Source organism: Oncorhynchus keta, chromosome 26 (genome assembly GCF_023373465.1).
Source record: "Oncorhynchus keta strain PuntledgeMale-10-30-2019 chromosome 26, Oket_V2, whole genome shotgun sequence".
In the NCBI taxonomy this organism is placed as follows: domain Eukaryota; kingdom Metazoa; phylum Chordata; class Actinopteri; order Salmoniformes; family Salmonidae; genus Oncorhynchus; species Oncorhynchus keta.
The window spans coordinates 21534126-21558866 of record NC_068446.1 but is presented as its reverse complement, the minus strand read 5'-3'; the positions used below and the strand labels follow the sequence as shown (position 1 = coordinate 21558866).

General features: G+C 46.1%; 2 protein-coding genes across 10 annotated transcripts in view; one reads left to right on the top strand and one right to left on the bottom strand.

Annotated features, from left to right (window-relative positions):
* The window catches only part of LOC118359085 (ras-specific guanine nucleotide-releasing factor RalGPS2-like), a 153390-nt gene that overhangs the window by 74379 nt on the left and 54270 nt on the right, over window positions 1-24741 (top strand). For all 8 annotated transcript variants that reach the window (XM_052480379.1, XM_052480381.1, XM_052480377.1 and 5 more), the window contains exons 6-9: window positions 500-583; window positions 12055-12144; window positions 12275-12367; window positions 13088-13214. In XM_052480379.1, the coding sequence (XP_052336339.1) occupies window positions 500-583; window positions 12055-12144; window positions 12275-12367; window positions 13088-13214 (394 nt within the window). The remainder of the gene's footprint in view (window positions 1-499; window positions 584-12054; window positions 12145-12274; window positions 12368-13087; window positions 13215-24741) is intronic.
* LOC118359086 (angiopoietin-related protein 1-like) overlaps window positions 16858-24741 on the bottom strand; it is a 30337-nt gene continuing 22453 nt past the window's right edge. For both annotated transcript variants that reach the window (XM_035737316.2, XM_035737317.2), the window contains exons 5-7: window positions 20450-20643; window positions 19129-19399; window positions 16858-18953 (exon numbers count right to left, since the gene is read on the bottom strand). In XM_035737316.2, coding sequence (XP_035593209.1) covers window positions 18766-18953; window positions 19129-19399; window positions 20450-20643 — 653 coding nt within the window. In that variant the 3' untranslated portion in view covers window positions 16858-18765. The remainder of the gene's footprint in view (window positions 18954-19128; window positions 19400-20449; window positions 20644-24741) is intronic.

Genomic DNA, 24741 nt, shown 5'->3' with positions numbered 1-24741 from the left:
GGCCCCCTGATAATGTTCCTGGCCCCCTAATAATACCCCTGATCCAGAGAGGGCTTTCCTCCCCCTGCTCTGTCTGCCTCTGTGGTCTCCACTCTCTCAGGGCCAGTTCAGAGTCTGTCCAAGTGCACCATTATCAACTGCTCCCCTTTGATTGGGATAGTTACTTTCCCTTATGACAACTCTTGACACTGCTACCCTTCAGCCCTCCGTTTCTGACCTAAAACACCTACTCCTCTCTCTCTCACACTTCTTATTGTGTCCCAATGTGCCCCCTCCCCTCTCAGTGAACTGTTAAGAACAGACTGACTTTGTCCTTGGTGGAATACACTAACTCTTTACTCCGTTCAAGACCGTCTGTTTTTTGTCCCGGAGTGTGCTTTGTATAAATCTGTGTTAATGACTTATTTAGGAGCTGCTGAACCTGTGGATGCGTGCACCATGTAAATCTGTCACTGTGTTTTATGTAAACTTCTGGCTAAGTGTGTATGTTTGTGTTTAGGAGCTGTCAAGTTGTGGCTGGAACAAGAAGGAGAAGCACAGCTCTGCCCCTAATGCTGTGGCCTTCACCCGCAGGTTCAACCAGGTAATGCGCACACACAGGCAGAAAAGTGGGGGTGGATAGGGGGACAAATGTTCCCCTGGAGCTGAGTTATGAGCTTTGGCGAGCAAGTAATGGAGAGATTAAATCCTCTCCTCTTTCCTCCTCTTCTCTCACCACATCCCAAATCATCCTCTCTTTCCTAATCCTTTGTTTTGGAGCTTGGAGGGTGTCATGGTAACAAAACATACCTCCTGCTGACTTGTTGACTCATCTTACATAGGGAACACACACACACACACACACACTCCATTGACATATCTCACAGCAGTGCATTCGTCTGTATTCTGTACACTTTGGGCCTTTAGAGCCCTGAATACGACACAATCCATCATCTAAAAATATCACATTTGTCCTATTGTCTTAGCCTGCTCTTTCTCTCTTTCTCTCTCGGTCTCTCAAATCCTATCGGTCTCATCAGACTGGGTTCTGTCCATGATATGGCTAATAAACACTGAAGAGACCTGAGAGACTTTCTTTCCCAACACTCTGTCCTTAGCTGGCCTTCACTGTCTCTGGTGTTTGTTTAAACTGTTTGGATATGTTTCTCTGTGGTTGGTAATGTTTGTGCATGGTTTTAGTACATTTGGGTATTTGTGTTTTGAGCGCGTGTGCATGAGTAGAATTGAGCTTACGTGTGAAGTCATCAGCAGGAAGCCCTCTAATGACGCATGGGCAGCCTTCCCCTTTTATCCTGCTCCATGTCTCCTTCTTCCCCTTTTCCTCTCTCCCATCTCCCCGGTCTCTCCCCCTGTCCATTTGAGTGTCTTTACTACCCTCCATCTTCTCCCTGCCCCTTTAAGAGTGTCTTTAAGACCCTGCAGACTCCGTATGAGATGATGTTAGAGGAATGTGTTTCTGTGGAAAGTTCCCCAAACGGCCGTTACAGATGTTAGTTAGCTGCACATCACAGGGCCAGCCGGCCGGCAGGCATCAGCCAAGTAAAAGGAGCCTTGTGAATAATGGGGCTTAGGCAGGGAGAGGTCCTTAGCATGAGCTCCAGTCTTAGCAGTCTTCCTTCAACTCTGTTATTGGCAGCAGGCTTTGGATGACAAGGGGAAGGCTGCCATTTTTCAGTAATGCTCAAGCTCAAACCCATAGGTTGTTAGATAAATAGCAAACCAGAATAATTATTAACTATCTGCATTGACCTTTTTTGCACTAACTCTTTTGACTCCTCACATACGCTGCTGTTACTGTTTATCTATCCTGTTGCCTAGTCACTTTACCCCTACCTATTTGTGCATATCTACCTCAATTACCTTGTGTCCCTGCACATCGACTCTGTACTGGTACACCGTGTATATAGCCAAGTTAGTGCTAGAGGTGTCACTACCGTTCCGGGTTCGATCCCGGGCTGTGTCGTCAGGGTAGGGTTTGGCCGGCCGAGATGTCTTTGTCCCATCACGCTCTAGAAACTCTTATGGCGGGCCGGGCGCATGCACGCTGACACGGTCCCGGTTGGACAGTGTTTCCTCCGACACATTGGTGCGGCTGGATTCTGGGTTCAGCGAGCATTGTGTCAAAAAGCAGTGCGGCTTGGTTGAGTTGTGTTTCGGAGGATGCACGGCTCTCGACCTTCGCCTCTCCCGAGTCCGTACGGGAGTTGCAGCGACAAGACTAACTACTGTACCAATAAGATATCACAAAATTGTGGAGAAAAGGAGGTAAAAAGTAGAATTCTTTAAAAAAAATACAAATAATGCATTTATTTTCCCTATTTGAAAAAAAATAAAGATCTCTGCTTTGTTGGGAAGGGATTTGAGCTATCTCCATACTGCTTTTCCATTTCTTCATGTTGTTCTGAAAACACGGGATAGGTTAAGGTTTTGGATTGAGTATATACACCCGAAATACAAAACTCTTTCAGCTATACCCGTTGCTGATAGTTGCAGAAAGTCGAGCACACAGCCATACAATCTCCATAGACAATCATTGGCAGTAGAATGGCCTTACTGAAGAGCTCAGTGACTTTCACTGTGGCACCATCAGAGGATGCCACCTTTCCAACAAGTCAGTTTGTCAAACTGTAAAACCCCGGTCAACTGTTTGGAATGAGATGTTTGATTAGCAGGTGCCCACATACTTTTGGTTATGTAGTTTGGTATGACTGGCAATGGGTAGGTATAGAGTGGGATGTAGTGGAATGGGGAGGAGAGGATGGTTTAGGGATGAAGTGAAAAGGATTAAAGGGGATGGGGGAGGTTAGGTGTAGAGCTAAAGAAGATTGGAGAAGGGTAGATAATGTTCTGGGTGAATGGGGGCTTGAGGTAAGGCTAGAGCGGGTTGGAGGGGCCCTGGGGTAAGGCTGGAGGGGCCCTGGGGTAAGGCTGGAGGGGCCCTGGGGTAAGGCTGGAGGGGCCCTGGGGTAAGGCTGGAGGGGCCCTGGGGTAAGGCTGGAGGGGCCCTGGGGTAAGGCTGGAGGGGCCCTGGGGTAAGGCTGGAGGGGCCCTGGGGTAAGGCTGGAGGGGCCCTGGGGTAAGGCTGGAGGGGCCCTGGGGTAAGGCTGGAGGGGCCCTGGGGTAAGGCTGGAGGGGCCCTGGGGTAAGGCTGGAGGGGCCCTGGGGTAAGGCTGGAGGGGCCCTGGGGTAAGGCTGGAGGGGCCCTGGGAGTTGACTGAGGTATGGCTGGAGAGGCCCTGGGAGTTGACTGAGGTATGGCTGGAGAGGCCCTGGGAGTTGACTGAGGTATGGCTGGAGAGGCCCTGGGAGTTGACTGAGGTATGGCTGGAGAGGCCCTGGGAGTTGACTGAGGTAAGGCTGGCGGTAACAGAGTGGCTATTTTTAAAGGGATACGGCAATATTTGTTTGTTCTACTTACCCAGAGTCAGATGAACTTGTGGATACCATTTTTATGTCTCTTTGTGCAGTATGAAGTTGGCGTTCATTTCACGAGCCAATGTAAAAGAGTGTTAGCGCAATGACTGGAAATCTACAGGTGTGAGGGCTAGGGCTGGCACTATTACCATATAACCGTGTAACCGACGGTTATGGATGAACACGGTCTTGAAAATAAAATAACCATTAACGTTTTTTTGTGTGTGTGTGGAATGAACAGCTGACGGAAGACAGGACGGCAGGGCATTCGTTCGGTTGTGTCGGTTTCTCCAGTAACAATGTGAAACAAGCAAGGTGTTGTAGCAAACAAGTCTTTGGTTGTCTAGGCAACGCCCCCTTCCTTGCAGCAGCTCACATATGAATAGAGCTTGGAACCTCTAACCCTGGCAATAAATGTGTTAAGGCGTCAATGGAACGCAGACATTCCATTGACCAGATTGGCGCACATTCAATAAATATGATCTAACAAAGTGGATATTCCTCAAATCCTTCATGATTTATGTATTGTAACAGGCCCACAATGTGGTTGCTTAGGGCCGATTTGGATATTGTTGTCTGTTTTCAAATCAAATGTTATTTGTCACATGCTCTGAATACAACAGGTGTAGAACAGTGAAATGCTTACTTACAAGCACTTAACCAACAATGCAGTTTTAAGAAAAGTACTTGTCAAGTAAAAAATAGATGAATTTAAAAAGAATTCAGCAGTAAATGAACAATAGCGAGGCTATATACAGGGGGTACCGGTACAGAGTCAAGGTGCGACACTGGTTAGTTGAGGTAATATGTAGAGGTAAAGTGACTGCATAGATGATACAGAGTAGCAGCAGTGTAAAAGAGAGGGGGGGTCTGGGTAGCCATTTGTTTAGCCGTTCAGTAGTCTTTTATGGCTTGGGGGTAGAAGCTGTTAAGAACTCCTTTTGGACCTAGACTTGAAGCTCCGGCACCGCTTGCCGTGCGGTAGCAGAGGGAACAGTCTGACTAGGGCGGCTGGAGTCTTTGACCATTTTTAGGGCCTTCCTCTGAGACCGCCTGGTATAGAGGTCCTGGATGGCAGGAAGCTTGGCCCCAATGATGTACTGGGCCATACGCACTACCCACTGTAGTGCCTTGTGGCCGGAGGCAGAGCCATTGCCATACTAGGCAATGATGCAACCAGTAAGGATGCTCTCGATGGTGCAACTGTAGAACCTTTTGAGGGTGTAGAACTTTTTGAGGTTGTTGTCCTAGTACCACACGGCCAGGTCTCAGACTATAGGGAGGAGGTCAATCTCATCGTTGTCGGTGATCAGGCCTACCACTGTTGTATTGAGGATGAGTGTGGGGGATGTGTTATCTACCCTTACCACCTGGAGGTGGCCCGTCAAGAATTCCAGGATCCATTTGCAGATGGAGGCGTTTAGTCCCAGGGTCCTTAGCTTAGTGATGAGCTTTGAGGGCACTGTGGTGTTGAACGCTGAGCTGTAGTCAGTAAACAGCATTCTCACATAGGTGTTCCTTTTGTCCAGGTGGGAAAGGGCAGTGTGGAGTGCAATATAGATTTCATCATCTGTGGATCTGTTGGGGCAGTATGCAAATTGGAGTGGGTCTAGGATTTCTGGGATAATGGTGTTGTGAGCCGTGACATGTAGAAGTTACTAATTTTAATGTTTAGAAGAAGTGACTGCTAAATGCTAACTCCTGTTCGTATAAGCTGGTTAGCTAGCATACAGACATCTTTAGTGTGAGTCAGTCATTTTTTAAAAACTAATGTAGTTTATTGGTAACAATGACATGAACATGTGTTGGGGTTGACATCCATACAAGCATTAAACACAGATCTTTGCCTCAACATAGTGTGAAATACACTAGCCTAAAGGTAAGCTCATTTTTCTGGGGGTCAATGAGGTGACTCAGGATCTTTCCCCCACAGCCCTTTCCCCCACGCATTTCAATTGCTATTCCATTGTTCTGTTCAAGTTCAATAGACCTCTTTTAACACTTCTATTTGACTAGTATTCTCATGGCTACTCTTGCAATGGCTGCCTGGTATTGTGATGCAATAATTTCCATGGTCATGTAGAATGTTCATTCAAATAACTGATGTGCCTCATGCATTACATTACATTACATTTAAGTCATTTAGCAGACGCTCTTATCCAGAGCGACTTACAAATTGGTGCATTCACCTTATGACATCCAGTGGAACAGCCACTTTACAATAGTGCATCTAAATCTTTTAAGGGGGGGGGGGGTGAGAAGGATTACTTTATCCTATCCTAGGTATTCCTTAAAGAGGTGGGGTTTCAGGTGTCTCCGGAAGGTGGTGATTGACTCCGCTGTCCTGGCGTCGTGAGGGAGTGTGTTCCACCATTGGGGAGCCAGAGCAGCGAACAGTTTTGACTGGGCTGAGCGGGAACTGTACTTCCTCAGTGGTAGGGAGGCGAGCAGGCCAGAGGTGGATGAACGCAGTGCCCTTGTTTGGGTGTAGGGCCTGATCAGAGCCTGGAGGTACTGAGGTGCCGTTCCCCTCACAGCTCCGTAGGCAAGCACCATGGTCTTGTAGCGGATGCGAGCTTCAACTGGAAGCCAGTGGAGAGAGCGGAGGAGCGGGGTGACGTGAGAGAACTTGGGAAGGTTGAACACCAGACGGGCTGCGGCTTTCTGGATGAGTTGTAGGGGTTTAATGGCATAGGCAGGGAGCCCAGCCAACAGCGAGTTGCAGTAATCCAGACGGGAGATGACAAGTGCCTGGATTAGGACCTGCGCCGCTTCCTGTGTGAGGCAGGGTCGTACTCTGCGGATGTTGTAGAGCATGAACCTACAGGAACGGGCCACCGCCTTGATGTTAGTTGAGAACGACAGGGTGTTGTCCAGGATCACGCCAAGGTTCTTAGCGCTCTGGGAGGAGGACACAATGGAGTTGTCAACCGTGATGGCGAGATCATGGAACGGGCAGTCCTTCCCCGGGAGGAAGAGCAGCTCCGTCTTGCCGAGGTTCAGCTTGAGGTGGTGATCCGTCATCCACACTGATATGTCTGCCAGACATGCAGAGATGCGATTCACCACCTGGTCATCAGAAGGAGGAAAGGAGAAGATTAATTGTGTGTCGTCTGCATAGCAATGATAGGAGAGACCATGTGAGGTTATGACAGAGCCAAGTGACTTTGTGTATAGCGAGAATAGGAGAGGGCCTAGAACAGAGCCCTGGGGACACCAGTGGTGAGAGCGCGTGGTGAGGAGACAGATTCTCGCCACGCCACCTGGTAGGAGCGACCTGTCAGGTAGGACGCAATCAAGCGTGGGCCGCGCCGGAGATGCCCAACTCGGAGAGGGTGGAGAGGAGGATCTGATGGTTCACAGTATCGAAGGCAGCCGATAGGTCTAGAAGGATGAGAGCAGAGGAGAGAGAGTTAGCTTTAGCGGTGCGGAGCGCCTCCGTGATACAGAGAAGAGCAGTCTCAGTTGAATGACTAGTCTTGAAACCTGACTGATTTGGATCAAGAAGGTCATTCTGAGAGAGATAGCGGGAGAGCTGGCCAAGGACGGCACGTTCAAGAGTTTTGGAGAGAAAAGAAAGAAGGGATACTGGTCTGTAGTTGTTGACATCGGAGGGATCGAGTTTAGGTTTTTTCAGAAGGGGTGCAACTCTCACTCTCTTGAAGACGGAAGGGACGTAGCCAGCGGTCAGGGATGAGTTGATGAGCGAGGTGAGGTAAGGGAGAAGGTCTCCGGAAATGGTCTGGAGAAGAGAGGAGGGGATAGGGTCGAGCGGGCAGGTTGTTGGGCGGCCGGCCGTCACAAGACGCAAGATTTCATCTGGAGAGAGAGGGGAGAAAGAGGTCAGAGCACCGGGTAGGGCAGTGTGAGCAGAACCAGCGGTGTCGTTTGACTTAGCAAACGAGGATCGGATGTCGTTGGAATGTCATTTTTGTAATGTTGAAATAACAAATGACATCATGTATTGATGGTTACACTTCCTGCCTTTACTTCCTGCTTTTATTTCCTGCTTTGCTCCTTGCAATGGTCACAAGTCTATCCATTATGCCATTCTGGACTTGAATGGGGATGCCCATTCTATTCATTCTATTTCTATGACAGCACATGCAGTCAGGAGGAGAGGGGAAAATGTGCGTCTTGTATAAAATAAATTAGCCCCTGACCCTAGCCATACCCAGCTGTAGCCTCTTCAGCACCCAGGCAGTGAGATGGTGCTATTGTAAACTCTCCAGTCCTCTGGTGCTTTTATGAGAGACTCCGCCTACTACAGGACTAATCCGCAGCTATCAGCTGGTGTCTCCATGTTCCATGTTATTTATGATGATTGCAGAGTTGGACAGAGTAGCCTGAAATAACAGGGATTTATAAGATCATAAACACTACTGGAAAGACAACTGAGAGCCTCTGCTCTTTCCTCTGGCCTGACCTGTAGAGTGCACACACATAGACATATGAGGGCGCGCACACACTATTTTAGGTTTAGGGGATTAGGTTTATGAGTTAGGTTTGGGGTTAGGGTAAGGGTTTGGAATAGGAATACATTTATTACTTTCCCCCAAAAAACGGATAATTCACAAAAACAAAGTTGTGTGTATGTGGAGGATGTTAGAGGGGAAAAAGTTATGTTACTACCCTGCAACTCTCCAACCACTTTAATCTCTTGAATGGCTGTGACCCTCAATGGTGCCGGAGTGTAGCAGTACATTATTTTTCCCACAGTGGTTTTCTATGCAGAGCCACCTGCAGTAAGCTGATATCAGACACACTCACACTGACCCTGTGGGGGGTTTGGTCAGTCTGTTAACCAGAGCAGCCCCTCCCCTCCCTTCCCCGTGTTGCTTCCCCCCTCTGGGCCTGTCTGGGATTCTCATCATCTGCACAACCCTGCACGTACAGTAGAACCATGATCACACACACTCTGAAGAAGGGAGGACCTAAAGATTTTGAGAAGGGAAGAGGGAAAGTGAGCGGGAGGAAGAGAGGGACTCCTGGGGAGATGGAAAGTTGAAGATGAAGCAAGCGAGTTGGAAGTGTAAGAGAGGGATGGCAGAGAAGTGAGATGGTTGCACAGGGAAAGTAAAGGATAGAAAAAGCTGACTTCAAGGAGCATCAGTATTGTGTATAGTTGATGACATATTGATGTATTGGTCTATTACACAGACAGGCAGGATATACGTTTGAAGTGCATATTTCCTTTGTTTTTCCTGTGGGTAGGTTAGGTGACATCATCGCTCTAGATCTCTCTGATCCACGCTGATCACTGTCTCTCCGTCTGTCTCTCGCTTCCTCACTGTCTCTCTCTCTTTTTCTCCTCTCCTCTCTCAGGCTCCCGCTCTCTCTTACATACATACTTTCTCTCTCAATTCAATTAAATAAATGCTTTATTGGCATGAATGGGTGTTTGCCACTGTTGCCAAAGCAATGTATATGAAGTATGACACAAATGAACTGTACGCTACAAACAATTTTAATATCAACAAACACAATTATACTGTACATAAATAATACACAGAAAGGAAAAAGGCAACATTTGAGAAATTAAATCTCGAAGGGGTCATGTACATGTCATGGTGGGAGCTATTGTCACTTGTTTTATGACAGGCACACTGCAGCAAGCTCTACGTTTTCACCTAACAAAATGCTGATTTGTTTTTCTCCTCAACATATGCAGTTAAAGAGATCCTGAAATTCTTGATTTACATTTCAGGAGATAAATACCGCTGAGTCATTGGAGCAGTTTTGTATGAAGTGCTGCTCATTCTCTAGTTCACCCAACCCACAGTGCTTACATAGTCTTTCTTTGCAGACCTTCCATGTTTTTCTGTTTTCTATTTGTTTCTCTCTTGCTCTCTCTCCCCTCTATCTTTCTCTCTGGAACACGGTGTACAGACGGCTTCAGACTATAAAAGACTCAGGATGCCTGATATCAGCTTATTTTCCCCCCATTACCACTCCTCTTCCTTCCATCTTTCCATTCCTCTTCCCTTCCCGCCCCTCTCTTCCCTTCCCTCTCTTCCCTTCCTCTCTTCCTTCCATCTTTCCCTTCCTTTTCCCTTCCCTCTCTTCCCTTCCCTCCCTCTCTTCCCTTCCTTCCCTCCCTCTCTTCCCTTCCCTCCCTTTCTTCCCTTCCCTCCCTCTCTTTCCCTTCCCTTCCCTCTCTCTTCTCTTCCCTTCCCTTCTCCCTCTCCTCCCTCTCTCTCTTCCCTTCCTCTCTCTCTCTTCCCTTCCCTCCTTCCCTTCCCTTCCCTTCCTCTCCTTCTTCCTCCCTTCCCTCTCCCTCCCTTCTCTTCCCTTCCCCTCTTCCCTTCCCTCCCTCTCTCTTCCCTCCCTCCTCCCTCTTCCCTTCCCTCGCTCTCTTCCTTCCATCTTTCCATTCCTTTTCCCTTCCCTCTCTCTCTTCCCTTCCCTCCCTCTCTTCCCTTCCCTCCTTCCCTTCCTTCCCTTCTTCCCTTCCCCCCTCTCTTCCCTTCCCTCCCTCTCTTCCCTTCCCTTCCTTCCCTCTCTCTCCCTTCCCTCTCCCTCCCTCTTCTCTTCCCTTCCCCCTTCCCTTCCCTCCCTCTCTTCCCTTCCCTTCCCTCCCTCCCTCCCCTCCCTCCCTCTCTTCCCTTCCCTCCCTCTCTTCCCTTCCCTCCCTCTCTTCCCTTCCCTCCCTCTCTTCCCTTCCCTCCCTCTCTTCCCTTCCCTCCCTCTCTTCCCCTCTCTCTCTTCCCTTCCCTCCCTCTCTTCCCTTCCCTTCCCTCCCTCTCTCTCTTCCCTTCCCTTCCCTCCTCTCTTCCTTCCCTTCCCTTCTCCTCCCTTCTCTCTTCCCTTCCCTCCCTCTCTCTCTTCCCTTCCCTCCCTCTCTCTCTTCCCTTCCCTCCCTCTCTCTCTTCCCTTCCCTCCCTCTCTCTCTTCCCTTCCCTCCCTCTCTCTCTTCCCTTCCCTCCCTCTCTCTCTTCCCTTCCCTCCCTCTCTCTCTTCCCTTCCCTCTCTCTCTCTCTTCCCTTCCCTCCCTCTCTCTCTTCCCTTCCCTCTCTCTCTCTTCCCTTCCCTCCCTCTCTTCCCTTCCCTCTCTCCCTCTCTTCCCTTCCCTCTCTCTCTCTCTTCCCTTCCCTCCCTCTCTCTCTTCCCTTCCCTCTCTCTCTCTCTCTTCCCTTCCCTCCCTCTCTCTCTCTCTTCCCTTCCCTCCCTCTCTCTCTCTTCCCTTCCCTCCCTCTCTCTCTCTCTTCCCTCCCTCTCTCTCTCTCTCTCTTCCCTTCCCTCCCTCCCTCTCTTCCCTTCCCTCTCTCCTGAGGGTGGTTGGACCAGACACTGACCAATTCATTGACCTTATTTGCTTTACTATGAGAGGAGAGCTGTGTCAGTGAGCTCTTGGCCAATTGATCTATCGATCAGATCACTTTGTTCTGTCTAGGGGTTATCTCTCACACACTCTGACCACATTCTCTTACATACCTTTTATGGGTAGCTGTTGATACATCAGCTGGTGTAGTGCTGCTGGATCATGGGGGAGCAGCGCTCCCTCATTTTTTAAATTTAATTGAAATATACACAGAGCTGGTCAAACTATTTTTGGAAATTTAATTCTGATCATTTATGTATGATTTATAGTTAATTACCACAAATTACATAACAATTATAGTATGACAAACGATATAAATATTTATAGCAACCTAGAGGTAGTTAAATGGTGGTTTCTTCCATGTCTCCTCTCTGGCGGTGACGAGAATGAAGAGCTGTAGGCTACTTGTGTGCACTGCAGAGGCCGGTCAGAGGCTTGACCACTTTGACCAATCAGAACATTGTAAAATCATCACCAGCATTTCCTATCCTATTCTTAAAGGGATACCATCCTTATGTCTCAGTTTCCAGTATGAAGGAAGTTAGAGGTAGTTTCACGAGCCAATGCTAACTAGTGTTAGTTAGGGCAATGACTGGAAGTGTATTTTATTTAACCTATATTTAACTATGTAAGTCAGTTAAGAACTAATTCTTATTTAAAATGATGGCCTACCATAAGGCAAAAAACCTCCTGCGGGAACGGGTTGCTGGGATTAATGGGTATCTACAAACCATAGGCTAATAGTTTAACACCATCTGCTCTAAAACAGTAATTCAAGAAGATCTACATGCATATTCCCATGAAACTGATTGTGATCAAATGATTGGCATGCAGATGCCATTTCGCCGGTAAAATGTGAATAATTATCATTCATGGTTGACAGCAATGATGGCCTATTTTGAGACGAGGTACAGTATCCCTAACTTGGAGAGTGGGGGGTTATTAAACATAGTTTCTTCCACCACTGGCTCGAGTCTGGTGAACTTTCCTCCATTCCAGTAGCCCTCCGACCCCTCTTCTCCTCCAGTGCTCTTGTTTCCCCCAAAGATCACATTGCAGACAGAACAACTAATCTGATGAACATTCCCATTTAGTGCAGCTTCTCTGTAGACATTGTGTTGTGATCTGACCTGTGTGATGTAGGCGGAGTCTGTCTTGAAGGAACATTATACCTGATGTTAAATAGCTGGTTAGTCCGCAATCACATGTATGTGTGTGTCTGTCTACTCTGTTGGGAAGTCCTGTTTAACCATCTGTGTCAGGTACAGTTAATCACTTTGTGCTATGCAAAATAACAAATTGATTGATTGTGTCTCCAGACAACTTTCTGGGTGGTGAGGGAGATCCTTCATGCTCAGACCCTGAAGATCAGAGCTGAGGTACTCAGTCTGTACATCCGAACTGCCAAGGTAAGGAACACAACCTTGTCCTCTGTTTATTCTCAACCGATTATTGTTTCATTTCCACATGAGTGGACAATAAACCTCTAGTAATGCAAAAGTGTGTGTATACATCTCGAGTGTTTTCTGTTCCCAACAGAAACTGTGTGACATAAACAATCTGCATGCCGTGATGGCTGTGGTATCGGGCCTACAAAGCGCTCCCATCTATAGACTCTCCAAGACGTGGGCGGTGAGTTACTGTGTGTCCATGCATCTCAAAACAATGGTCTCTCTCCAACCGCACAGCTACATAAAAATGTGGTTGAAAATGTGTTTGCCGGTGTGTTGTAGAGCAGTGGCAGATGTAAATGGTCTTTATCTCACCAGTCAAAAGTCATTACATGGTCATTACTGGAATATGTCATGGTTTTGTGTATATGAAGTGTCTGTGCAGAAACTTCAGCAGGAACATTGATGTAACGTGCACTGTCCCTGTAAAAATAAACTCTCATACATAAACTCACTCACTCGCCGCACACTGGTCACTCTCTCGCTTTATTTCTCTCACACTCTCGCTCACACTCTTTCTCTCTTACTCTCTCGCTCTCTCACGCACTCTCTCACTTTCTGGCAAGGCTGAAAACCAGACTTTGCTTGCCGGGTAATGCACGGTATTATATTGCACTCTGAAGTGACCGGAAAATTAATAAATTAGAGTGAATGAATTTGAATCACAACGAGGCCATTCCAGGGAAATGATCCCCAGTTCTCCCGCCACAACAATATTCCTGGCTCCAGGTTGAATATTGTGCTTCTTACGTCCAGATTTGAACTCTTTTCCCCCCCCTCTTTTTTAGCACTTTCTCACTTGGCTCTTGCTTCCATATGTTCCCACTTTTATTTAGTCTGTGAATGTTGAATGAATTCTCTGTATGTGTACAAGAATTCAACTCTCTCTGTCTCTGTGTAGTTGTTGAGTCGCAAGGACAAAGCAACGTTTGAGAGGTTGGAGTACCTCATGGCCAAAGAAGACAACTACAAGCGTCTGAGAGACTACATACGCAGCCAGAGCATGAACTCCTGCATACCATACCTGGGTAAGATGCAGACACTTTCCTGTCGCCATCCTCCCTGCCATTTTATGTAGAAGGACTGAGAAGCTCAGACTTTTTAAAAGGACTTTCTACTCTAAAATGAATGAAAATAAAAGTATACTAACACCATCTAAAATATCATTTCCACCTCTAGAAATGAGCCCAAAAATGTATTGTTACAATTATTTTAACATATTGGACCATGCATATAGCTTATGCATGGCCCATATTATCAGGTATGCTATTAGCAATCAGCATTATCACCTGTAGCCCAACTGATACAGCATAGTGGCTATAAATAAATAGGCTGAAGAATGGGGTTGCCTATCTGCATTTACCCTATTGAGCTAATCATTAGCTAGATACCCACATGTAATCTTTTAACTAGTTACAATTCATCAATATGATATGTCCCAAAAAACTAGCATGAACACAGTGAATAGGGTTACTTGGGGTAAAACGTCCCCTGCCTGTACCTCACACAAACCACTTAATGTTAAAAAATCAATAATAATCCCCTAACACTTTCCCTGGTTGCCACCACTATTGCTCAACTAAACATGTCATCTGTCTCATCACAATTTAATAAGTCACTCCCCCAAAATTATTTAGCGGTAGGGTGGCACTTTACCCCACGTTACCCTACAATTTACTCTCACCTATGCACTCACTGCAAATTGCAGAGCAGTAATGTGCTTAACCGTGCCCCTACTAAAAAAAACTTTGGGTTTAAAATTGTGCAATTCGCGCATATTTTGGAGTTGAGAAATAAAGTATGAATGGAAAGCTGGGTTCCCCACGATTGCGTTAAGAATTGTTATGCATTGACTGTTTGTGAGAATGCCATGGGGAGAGAGACAATCGCCACTTGAATGCGCCTTGAGAGAAATATTTATCTCGCATGGAACGCACAACAAGCCGACTAGGTAAATATGTAATGGGGTTCTCTGTTTTTACAATTCATTACTCATTTGCAGAGGAGAAGTAAATGTGAATTTTCTTTCATGTTCCATATTTTTTTGCCGTGGCGCAGCGCCACAGCTAAATGACTGCAGCGGAAACACCATGTGCGCTCATAGCTGGACAAACACATGAGTCATGGAGAAATCATTAAAAGTCACATGTTATTTATTTTTCCTCTGCTTCATCATTTTATATTTATTCCCCCTTTCTTTCTTTCCTTTTTCTCTTTGAGAGCTGGCAGCACAGACTGTCTTACTGAACACTAACAAGGCCCAGGAATCCCCTATGAACTACAGGGGGAAAACACATCCGTCTTCTCTCGATCTCTCTTTTTCTTTCTCTTGTTTTCTCTTGCTCTCTCGCTCTCTTCCCCTCACTCCCACTCTCTCTGTGTGTGTGTGTGTGTTTGTTTGTTCTGTTTTTCCTTTGAGGACTAGATGGAAGGTTTCTTCTTATTTTATTAGCTCTAGTAAAACTCGTGATTCTCCGTAGTTCCTGTTGTGGTAGAAATGAATGGGGAAAGGCAGGAATTGGTGCTCTCTCTTACAATCACTCCACTCTCTGTATACAGTAGAAGCAGCCAGTGTGTGTGTGTGTGTGTGTGTGTGTGTGTGTGTGTGTGTGTGTGTGTGTGTGTGTGTGTGTGTGTACACAGAGCGGGGAGTGATTGATTGACTTCCCCTCTGACTGGCATCTTAGTGATGACTACACTGGTGTTTCTGCTCTGTTTCCAAACCGTGTTGTCCCTCAGTGGAAGGGTGTGTGTTATGTTTTTGTTTTTACCGGAAGTCCTCACAAGGATAGTAAAACGAGGAACATTTTGACAAGTGGGGACATTTCGCCGGTCCCACAAGGAAAAGGGCTATTTTAGACTTAGGTTAAGGGTAGGTTAAGGGTTAGGGAAAATAAGATTTTGAATAGGAATCAATTGTTTGCTCCCAACAAGGACAGTAAAACAAACCAGTGTGTGTTGTTCTGTGGAACCCTGCTGCTATTAGAGAGAGAGGTTTATTCATCTGAGTGTGTGCAAACAACAGATGTATAATACTCACAGTACAAACAGGCAAAAGGCTGCTCTGATTACAGGAGATTGCTACCTTACAAAACCCAACAAGCAGTCAAATGCATCCATGGCAGTAGTCATGAGGGGCCTTTGCTCTATGTCAGTCCTTGTACTGGGAAAGGGATTTGGCAATGACTTCGGAGATGTGACAGTCCGGGATATTAGAAGAGGGAATGGGATATAAGAATTGAGTCGTAGGGTAATCTTTAGTTGAAGTGCTGAATCCAGTGTGGCTCAGTTGGTAGAGCGTGGCGCTTGCAACGCCTGAATAGTGAGTTTGATTCCCGCGGGGAACAAAAAGTATGAAAATGTATGCACTCAAAGGTGTGAGTCGCTCTGGATAAGAGCATTTGCTTAAATGGCTAAGCAGACTTTCTGTACCGGAAGAGGCACACACATACGCTCCCGCGCACACACTGACCTGAGATTCACACTGTGGTCTGAGATTTTGAATGGGAATCAATGGTTTGGTCTCCAATTGGCCTGTTGACATAAGTAGATGAGTTGGTTGAATTCAATATGCTGTGTATGTGTCTAAAGGGACACCCATATTCAAACCTAATTGGATTTAACCACACTTTCACCCCTTTACGCGGGAGACCATTACAGAATTGGCTGTTACAGAAGAGTCACCCATGTTCTGAGGCAAATCCCTGGCTGCACAGAATAGTGCCAGGGCCATTGGCGAGGTGTCCGTGTTGTGCAGTAGGGTTGGAGCTGGGCTGTGGAGGAACCAATGTAATGGAAATATGAGGGCAAAGTGTCAGATGAGAGAACTAGGCCAAGTTGCTATCCAACTTTCCAAACCAACTCTCTTCAATTTCCCTCTGTTTCCATGACCAACAGCCACCGTATTGGAGCCAGAGATACAGCAGCGGTGTGCGTGTGCATGCCTATATATTGTGTGTGTGTGTGTGCATTCGCTCATCATCCTTGCAGTGCTAGGTGTGTGTGTGTGTGTGTGTGTGTGTGTCTAAAGACTCATGGCTCCTTAGGGACCTGGGTCAGAGGAGAATCATAACTTTAGGATGGATCTTAGTAAAACTGAAAGCTTAGCATTTGAACATGGAAAGAATGTCTCCCCCCTGTCTTTTTTCATTCCCTCCCCTTTTTCTTTTTTGTGTTTTTGCCTTTTTGTCTTCAATCCATTTCTCTGTTGATCACTCTCCTTTTATCTCTCTCGTCTCCCCAATACTTCAGTATCATCTTTCCCTGTCCTCTCTTTCCTTCTCCACTTTCACCTTTGTGTTGTCCTGACTCCAGGCTCTCTCTCTCTCAACTACAGAAATGTGGTTCTCATTGTTCCTCCTCCCCGTTCCTCCGCTCTCCCCCTCTTCTCCTCCTCTACTCTCAAGGCTGCATTCTTTCATTATGAACTCCTTCATAATGAGAGGTTTCATAAGACTCATCATCCTCCATATTTACTACCTCTTTGTTCCTGATAGCTCCATCATAAAGCGGTATAATCAAACGTATAATGTTTACGCCAGCTGTGACAAAGCAGACTTACTAGTTTGACTAACTGTCCTGGAATATGTTACTTTGTTTGTTGGCCATGGGGTGGTTGGGTGAGAAATGGAGAGAGAGATGGTGTGAATGAGAAGTCTTGAGAGCAACGGGTATTTAAAAACGGTTTTATTTAGTATAGAGCTGCATGGAAACTGATGTCAGAGCAGGGCAACTATTCACCTTTGTCAACTTGACGTTCGTCTTTGTGTGTGTGTTGGAGAATGACCCATATGGGTTGTTTAGGGCCGGTACCGATTTTTAGGGAGTAAAGGCTGATATTTTAGGCTGATATCCAATATCATTACATTTGAAAATTTGGATGACAAAATTTCCCAGAGACAGCCGTGTATGCATTAATTTAAATATCAAACAATACGTTTGACATAGTTTTTACCAATCTAACTACGTAACACAATTACAAGTCAGATGGTTCGTTGCAGAAAATAGTGCGTGTTCAAAATGATAACCAGCTAAATGACAACTAGCTAGTTACATTGGCTATTGGCTCCTATTTGTTATCTTGGCTACATTTTTATCTAGCTAGCTAGCTAACACCACAGATGAAATGTTTAGTTGTGATCTTTGATAACAGGTCACATAGCTAGCTTGCTTATTGCATGCATGTCCGGGCACATTGACACAAGCCTAATTATTAGTGAATTAACTCAACTAATATTTGCCACGGGAGTTAATTCATCCATTGTGTCAATTAATCCATTTCTTAATACTACACATTTCTGTTGGAGAATGAGCTAGCTTGTTGCTTACTGCTGCTGATTTTCCCAGCTCGACATTCCTTGGCATTGTGCAGTGCTCGTGGCTGAGGCGTTGAGTGGTGCCTGGCATAGCAGCAGCTTTGCTATGTAGAGGGACTATCTGCAAAGTCGTTAGAGAAGGGCCAATAGCCGATTAGACTAGAAACAGCCAATATCGGCCCAATATATATCGGCTCAGCTGATTATCGGTTGTTCTCTAGTGTGTGTGTGTGTGTGTGTGTGTGTGTGTGTGTGTGTGTGTGTGTGTGTGTGACCCTTAACAGGAATAAACAGAATGGCCATACTGAGGCTAAATAGAGCAGGGAGTGACTATAACTATACTCATTATAAATATGTTGATAAATAACAGAAGTGAGAGATGGCAGGGAGACCATGGAGGAAACATTTGGCTTGAGCAGATTCATACGTCTTAAATTAACTCTCACAAATAAAGCCCAATATATTTACATGCCAAAGCGAGTTAGGCCATTCCCACGTCACAAAGCACATTGTTAGAGTCCATTTCTGCTCAGTGCTTGTGGGAACCCCGAAACAACAAGCCCAAACAAAACAACAGAGTAATATGTACATGAAGACCATACCAAGTCCTGTATGCCTGGGGGGAGGTGCGTGCCTCTCGACCCCTTTTGACTGTGGTACATTCTCATTTTGATTTTAACCGATGACATAAGGAACTTGTAATTAAATCCTTATTACGCTGTGAAGAAAGGCACTCACTTAGCAACAAACCCGCTGGAGACGAGCAAAACAGAACAACAAAATGAACAATATTTCTTTCCAGTAGCATTTAGGCTGTAAGTCATCTCAAATTCCTAAAGTAATCACCTTCATAGTGTATTGAACTGTGACATGGTGAAGTAGCATACTGTATATAAAGACTGTTGTAGAAGGCAGTGGCAGCTAGCTCTGTTTTCGAGTCCATACTCTGGCTGTCCACTGCTATCTGTCACAGCACTATCTGGCTATGTTAGAGAGGACTCAATAGGAGCACAGCTGAAACATAGGAGAAAGCTGTGTCTTCTATCCAGAGAGGGTCAAACATAACCAGGGTTTCCATTTTGGGCATTGACTGTTGAAATCCAATCCTCTTCTCCACTTGAGAATGGAAGGATGGAATGGAGTGTGGAGATGAAGGGTAGCTTGGTAGAGAAGCTGAGAGGGGTCAGGAGTGGGAGGGGTAGGGTAGGGGTCATGATGGGTCAAAGGTCATGGTGTAGGTAGGGAGATGGAGCCTGTTCCAGGCTCAATCGATAGGTCGGATCATCATGCGGACAGACTTGAGGGAGTAGAACCCTCCTCCATACTCGGCCCAGAAGATTCCATCCTGGAACTTACTGCGGTAAACCCCTCCGCTGTACCATACCCCGTTCAGGTTGGTCTGGCCACAGGCGTTGTACCACCAGCCACCCTTATGGAAGTGAGCACAGTTACCTAGGGAGGGGAGAGGAGGGGGATGTTAGAGAAATGGACCACAGTAAAAAGAAGCTTGTGAAACGGTATGATACGGAAACTAGTATTGTAGCATAGTAGTGTGTTAACGTACAAGTACAGCATTGTACTTGTATTCTAGCATACATCCCTATTTTGGCACACTGTCTTGTTTTACCTGAGAAAGCGTCCTTGTCCCTGTCCAGTGTGGTGAACATTTTCCCATTGTGGCTGCTGAGGGAGTCTCCAGCGTTTCCCTGGTAGGTGCCCAGTCTCAGGCGGTACCCCTCACTCTCAGGCTCCAGGTGAAAGCTGCTGTACTCGGCATACACCTTCTTTCCCACCCAGTCCTCCAGCTCTACCAGCAGCCTGTAGTCCCCCTGCTTCCCTAGGTTATAGATGTTCTCCAGACCCAGCCAGTACTCACTGTCAATGTTCCCAAAGCCTTTCTGTAGGGGGGCACACCACACACACACACGCACGCGCGCACACACACACACACACACACACACACACACACACACACACACACACACACACACACACACACACACACACACACACACACACACACACACAGCAGGTTATAATATAGATAATTTCCAGTCTCCAAGGGTTTCCTAATGAACGGTTGCAGGACAGTGAGTTGTGTGGTGGTTGTGTAGTGTCCCAGCTTTTGGAATGCTGCTTTCACCCACTAACTAGCCTAACAAACCGCACCGTTTCGTCAGCAGCAAAAGGAACCACACCTGTGTCTGTAGAGTCTAAATAGTCCCGCTCAGAGGACAAAGAGAGGGTAAATCACAGAGGGTAGACTTCAGTAATATGATTACACGCTGCATCATTGTGTTAAAGGAAACCAGACCTTAAGAATCAATGGAACAGAATTGAATCAGTTCCCTGTTGGAGATGATAATGTGTCAAAGTTCTGCCTTCCCAGTCAAGGTGAATTACTGGCTGCGGCAGGGGGGAAAGTCTATGGGGGCTACACACACACACACACACACACACACACACACACACACACACACACACACACACACACACACACACACACACACACTGTCTCACACACACACACACTGCTGGGTGTTTTGGGTCCAGATGAGATCTGTGATGATGACTAGAGGAAAGCGGGGGGGATGAAGGAAGAGAGAGGAGGGAAGGAGTCTGATTTCCTCACCTGCCCATGGGGGTATAGTAGGTGTGTGTGTGCTCACATGCGTGGCTCTGTGCCAGGGCTTTCTCCAGAGTGATGGGGTGTGTTAGCAACCCCAGAATGTGGTGGGGAGTGGGCTTGATTATGTTATGTAGGAGGGGAGATAAGGGGATCATCAGTCCCTCCCTCCATGTCCCTACTGGGGTCATATCTGGGTGGCTTCTGGTTGGAGGTCAGAGAGAGAGGGCTGGACTTACCCCCAATGGCTCTGTGCTTAACAATACTTATCCAGATGTTTATGATCGATGTCCGTGTGCGTTTATCGTCTGCACTATAGTACCTTGTAGTTCTCCCAGTTCCTGAAGAAGTTGACCGATCCATCCTTCCTCCTCTGTAGCACAGTCCAGCCTCCGTTGTCTAGGCCGTGTTCACACCAAGCCTGGATCAACCGGTCACTGCCCTCGGACTTAAGCAGGTACATCCCACTGGTGCTGTGGCCCGCCTGGCGCACCTGGTAGCAATCCTTAAACGGACCTGGAAGAGGGGGAGGGAGAAATGGGTCAGTGGCTGCGTCCAATACGGCACCCTAGTCCCTATATAATGCACTTGTTTTGACCAGGGCCCAAAGCCAGTGTGTCTCCTCTGTTAGTACTTCTATTATGTAACATCCTCTTCTCTAATCTCCATACTATATCTTGCCTCAGGTGAACAAGATGTCTTCTTTCATCACACACACGCTTAATAGATTATGTACCCCCGCTGGGCAGATGGAGACAGAGAAAGGAAGGCATCGCTTGCCAAGACCTCCTAGCTCAGGGGGATGGGTAGAAGTAGTTACGATGCTGTAGCAGTCCGTGAGCCCCTTTCCTGCCCAGACCACCATACAGCCTTGTGTAGCCAGCCAGCCAGCATTAGCTCAGTACCTAGATTCCCAGCTGTATCTAAACCCAGCTTATTTCCTGCTCCTGTGTGAATGATATGTATTGAGTAGCCAGGAAGACAGTCTTTGTGAGGGGGACCTCTGGGGCCCGAGGCACACAGAAGATAGTTTTCTCAGCTGTGTGTGTGTACAGGGAGGACAGAGCCACTGTAGTGCCTTATAAACATACCTAAAACCTCACAGAACCGGGATATATTATTCCAGTAACCATACGTCTTCATCTAGACCACTTCTGTTTTGAGAGGCTTTCTGTCTATAGCTCTCTTGGACTCTTTCATTCTCTCTCCAAGTAAAAAAACAGGGGAATATCTCATGTGACCCTAGTGATTTGAGCAGGGATTGGCCCATCCACAGTGTGGTGTTGGTCTGTGTATTGAGGTGAACTGGCCCTGTGTATTTTGAGAGCTAAGCCATCAACAGAAGAGAATTCAGCCTGGCTCCACTCATCCTCAGAGATTCATGATAGAGGATCGTGTTGCTTTTCCTCACAGAGCAGGAACAATTAATCGCTTTCTCTCTCTTGTTGCTTTTGGGACCAAATAAACTGTCCAGAATGAACGGAGATGAGTAGATTTATTTGGGCTACGTTTCAGAGTGGAGGAGCTCTGATATGATGTGTATGATTTAGTTGTCTGTCTCTCTTTCAGTGGGCCATCCGGGGAGGGCCTGTGTGGCTCAGTTGATAGAGCATGGCGCTAGCAACGCCAGGGTTGTGGGTTCGATTCACACTGAGGACCAGTACGAAAAATGTACGTACTCACTAAGTTGCTCTGAATAAGTGTCTGCTATATGACTACAATGTAAATGTAAAATTTACTCAGTGAATTTCATAAAGTAAACCTTTTTAGATTAAACAATATTACATATATTTACGTCACTAAATAACTGATTAAAACGCACTGTTTTGCAAGGAAGGTCTACAGTAGCATCAACAGAATTGTGTAGGTTAGCACCATGTAGCCGGATGACAGCTAGCTTCCATCCTCTGGATACATTGACTTCAATGCAAAACCTAAGAGGCTCATGGTTCTCACCCCCTTCCATAGACTTACATGTTGTCCATCCAATCAAAGTATCAGAGAATGAATCTCATACTGAAAGCATAAGCTACAGCCAGTTAGTACTGTAGTGCATCAAATGTGGTGAGTAGTTGACTCAAAGCGAGAGAGAGATAATAGTTGATGAGTTTTGAACAAATTCATTTCTTAAATGAAAGAAGCAGCTGTTTTTATTTTGTTTTTCTCTTCTTTGTTTACCTTTCACTTAGGTAGATAACTAATGCAGCTTATTTAGCCTACTCAAAAACCTGTTGGATAGCCAACACTACAACTCTTCCAAATGAAGTTAAGCTTTCAGTTGTATGAATTTATTGCAGCCGGGGCCCACCGGTGTAACTGCTAAACTGCTTGCTGTACACTGTATTGTGTGATTGTACACAATATAGTGTCCACATGGATTTGTACACATAGATTTGATTGTGGGTTTACTAACGCGTTAGTTCTAGTAGCCATGTTGACTATGACGTTAGCTAATATGGTGACGGCAATGTAGGCTGTGTAGTGGTTTTTCCCAAGCAAATGGAAACGGTTAGCGGAGAGGTGTCACTGGTCCAAAAAGTTGGAGAAGCTAGCGAGCTAGGTTAATTGAGGCTGCAGTGCATGCGCTTCCTTATTCTTATAATAACAACACATCCATTCAGAATATTAAGTAGCAGCCTAGCTGTTGGTCATTGTAGCCTATCCTTCTCCTCAAATGTTTATTTCTATCTTCCATTAACACGAGAACCTCCTGGCCGTTCAGCTTGTAAGGAGGACCAGCTAGAGAGTGTTGCCGGGTGTTCCATTCGGTATACACATCAGATGCATATCATCAACCCGCAAGGTTTGCAAACTAAAACACCAAGTCTTGATAAATAGTGCATAAACAGTTGTAACGCACAAATTGCATGAAGAAATATATCCATGGGAAAATATAACAATAGTTATTTGTTTAGATTAGCTTTTGTATAATTCTACAAAGTCCTTGTGAAAAAATTAGGCCTAAATCCAAATTTCGACCCTTCCAGCCAATGACGCATGGGCATTCTAACAGTGTAATAAATGCATTTCATATATGCTATTGGAAGAATAATAATTTGTTTGTGTTGATAGAGGTCTTAGGTAACATTAGAAACCTAAAAAAAACTTATTTCAAAGAACATAATAGCATTTTCAATAGTTTGCAGTGGTGTAAAGTACTTAAGTAAAAATACTTTAAAGTACTACTTAAGTAGTTTTTGGGGTTATCTGTACTTTACTATTTATATTTTTGACAACTTTTACTTTCACTCATCACTGTTAATGTAATATTTTCTATAGCCTAACTCTTGTGTGAAATTAGTGTAATAACTATCTATGCATTGCCACTTTAATAACTCTACCGACATGTACATAATTACCTCGACACCGGTGCCACAGCACATTGACTCTGTACCAGTACCCCCTGTATATAGCCCCGCTATTGTTATTTAATGTGTTGTCTAATTATTTGTTATGCTTATCTCTTTTTTAAAAATTGAGTTATTTTCTTAAAACTGCATTGTTAGTTAAGGGCTTGTAAGTAAGCATTTCACTATAACAACACCTGTGACAAATAACATTTGATTTGGGAAAAAATGTGTTTGTGTGCATTTTGTTTCAATAGGCCAGCTGTGCAGGCTTGACTGGCGTCATTTGTTTCTCCTTGCTCATCAACTTTGATATAGTCACGGCTGCAGTACGTAGCATGTTTTCGTTTCCCTTACAATACATTTGATTAGTAATGGCGTTATAGTAAATCAAATAGACCGGTGTCAAGCCGCAAGGTGCAATGTCAAATCTTTTACATGAGCGCCAACGATAATACATCGGCATAACCAAACTCATTACACTATTTTTGTTCTAAATTAAATCAACCTCTTCACCCTCCTTATCATTCAGTTAGGCCTAATGTCATTTTTATTGTGAAGAAACGGTCACAATTGTCATCCATTTGTCATTCAGTGAGGAAAGAGAGACTCATTAGCGCCTGGCCTTGGTGCCAACGTCCTACGGTGCCAACGTCCTACGGTGCCAACGTCGTACGGTACCCCTTGGTGCCAACGTCCTACGGTGCCAACGTCGTACGGTACCCCTTGGTGCCAACGTCCTACGGTGCCAACGTCCTACGGTACCCCTTGGTGCCAACGTCCTACGGTGCCAACGTCCTACGGTACCCCTTGGTGCCAACGTCCTACGGTGCCAACGTCCTACGGTACCCCTTGGTGCCAACGTCCTACGGTGCCAACGTCCTACGGTACCCCTTGGTGCCAACGTCCTACGGTGCCCCTTGGTGCCAACATCCTACGGTGCCAACGTCCTACGGTACCCCTTGGTGCCAACGTCCTACGGTGCCAACGTCCTACGGTACCCCTTGGTGCCAACGTCCTACGGTGCCAACGTCCTACGGTACCCCTTGGTGCCAACGTCCTACGGTGCCAACGTCCTACGGTACCCCTTGGTGCCAACGTCCTACGGTGCCAACGTCCTACGGTGCCAACGTCCTACGGTACCCCTTGGTGCCAACGTCCTACGGTGCCAACGTCCTACGGTGCCAACGTCCTACGGTACCCCTTGGTGCCAACATCCTACGGTGCCAACGTCCTACGGTCTTGGTGGGTCAAGGAATAGATATAA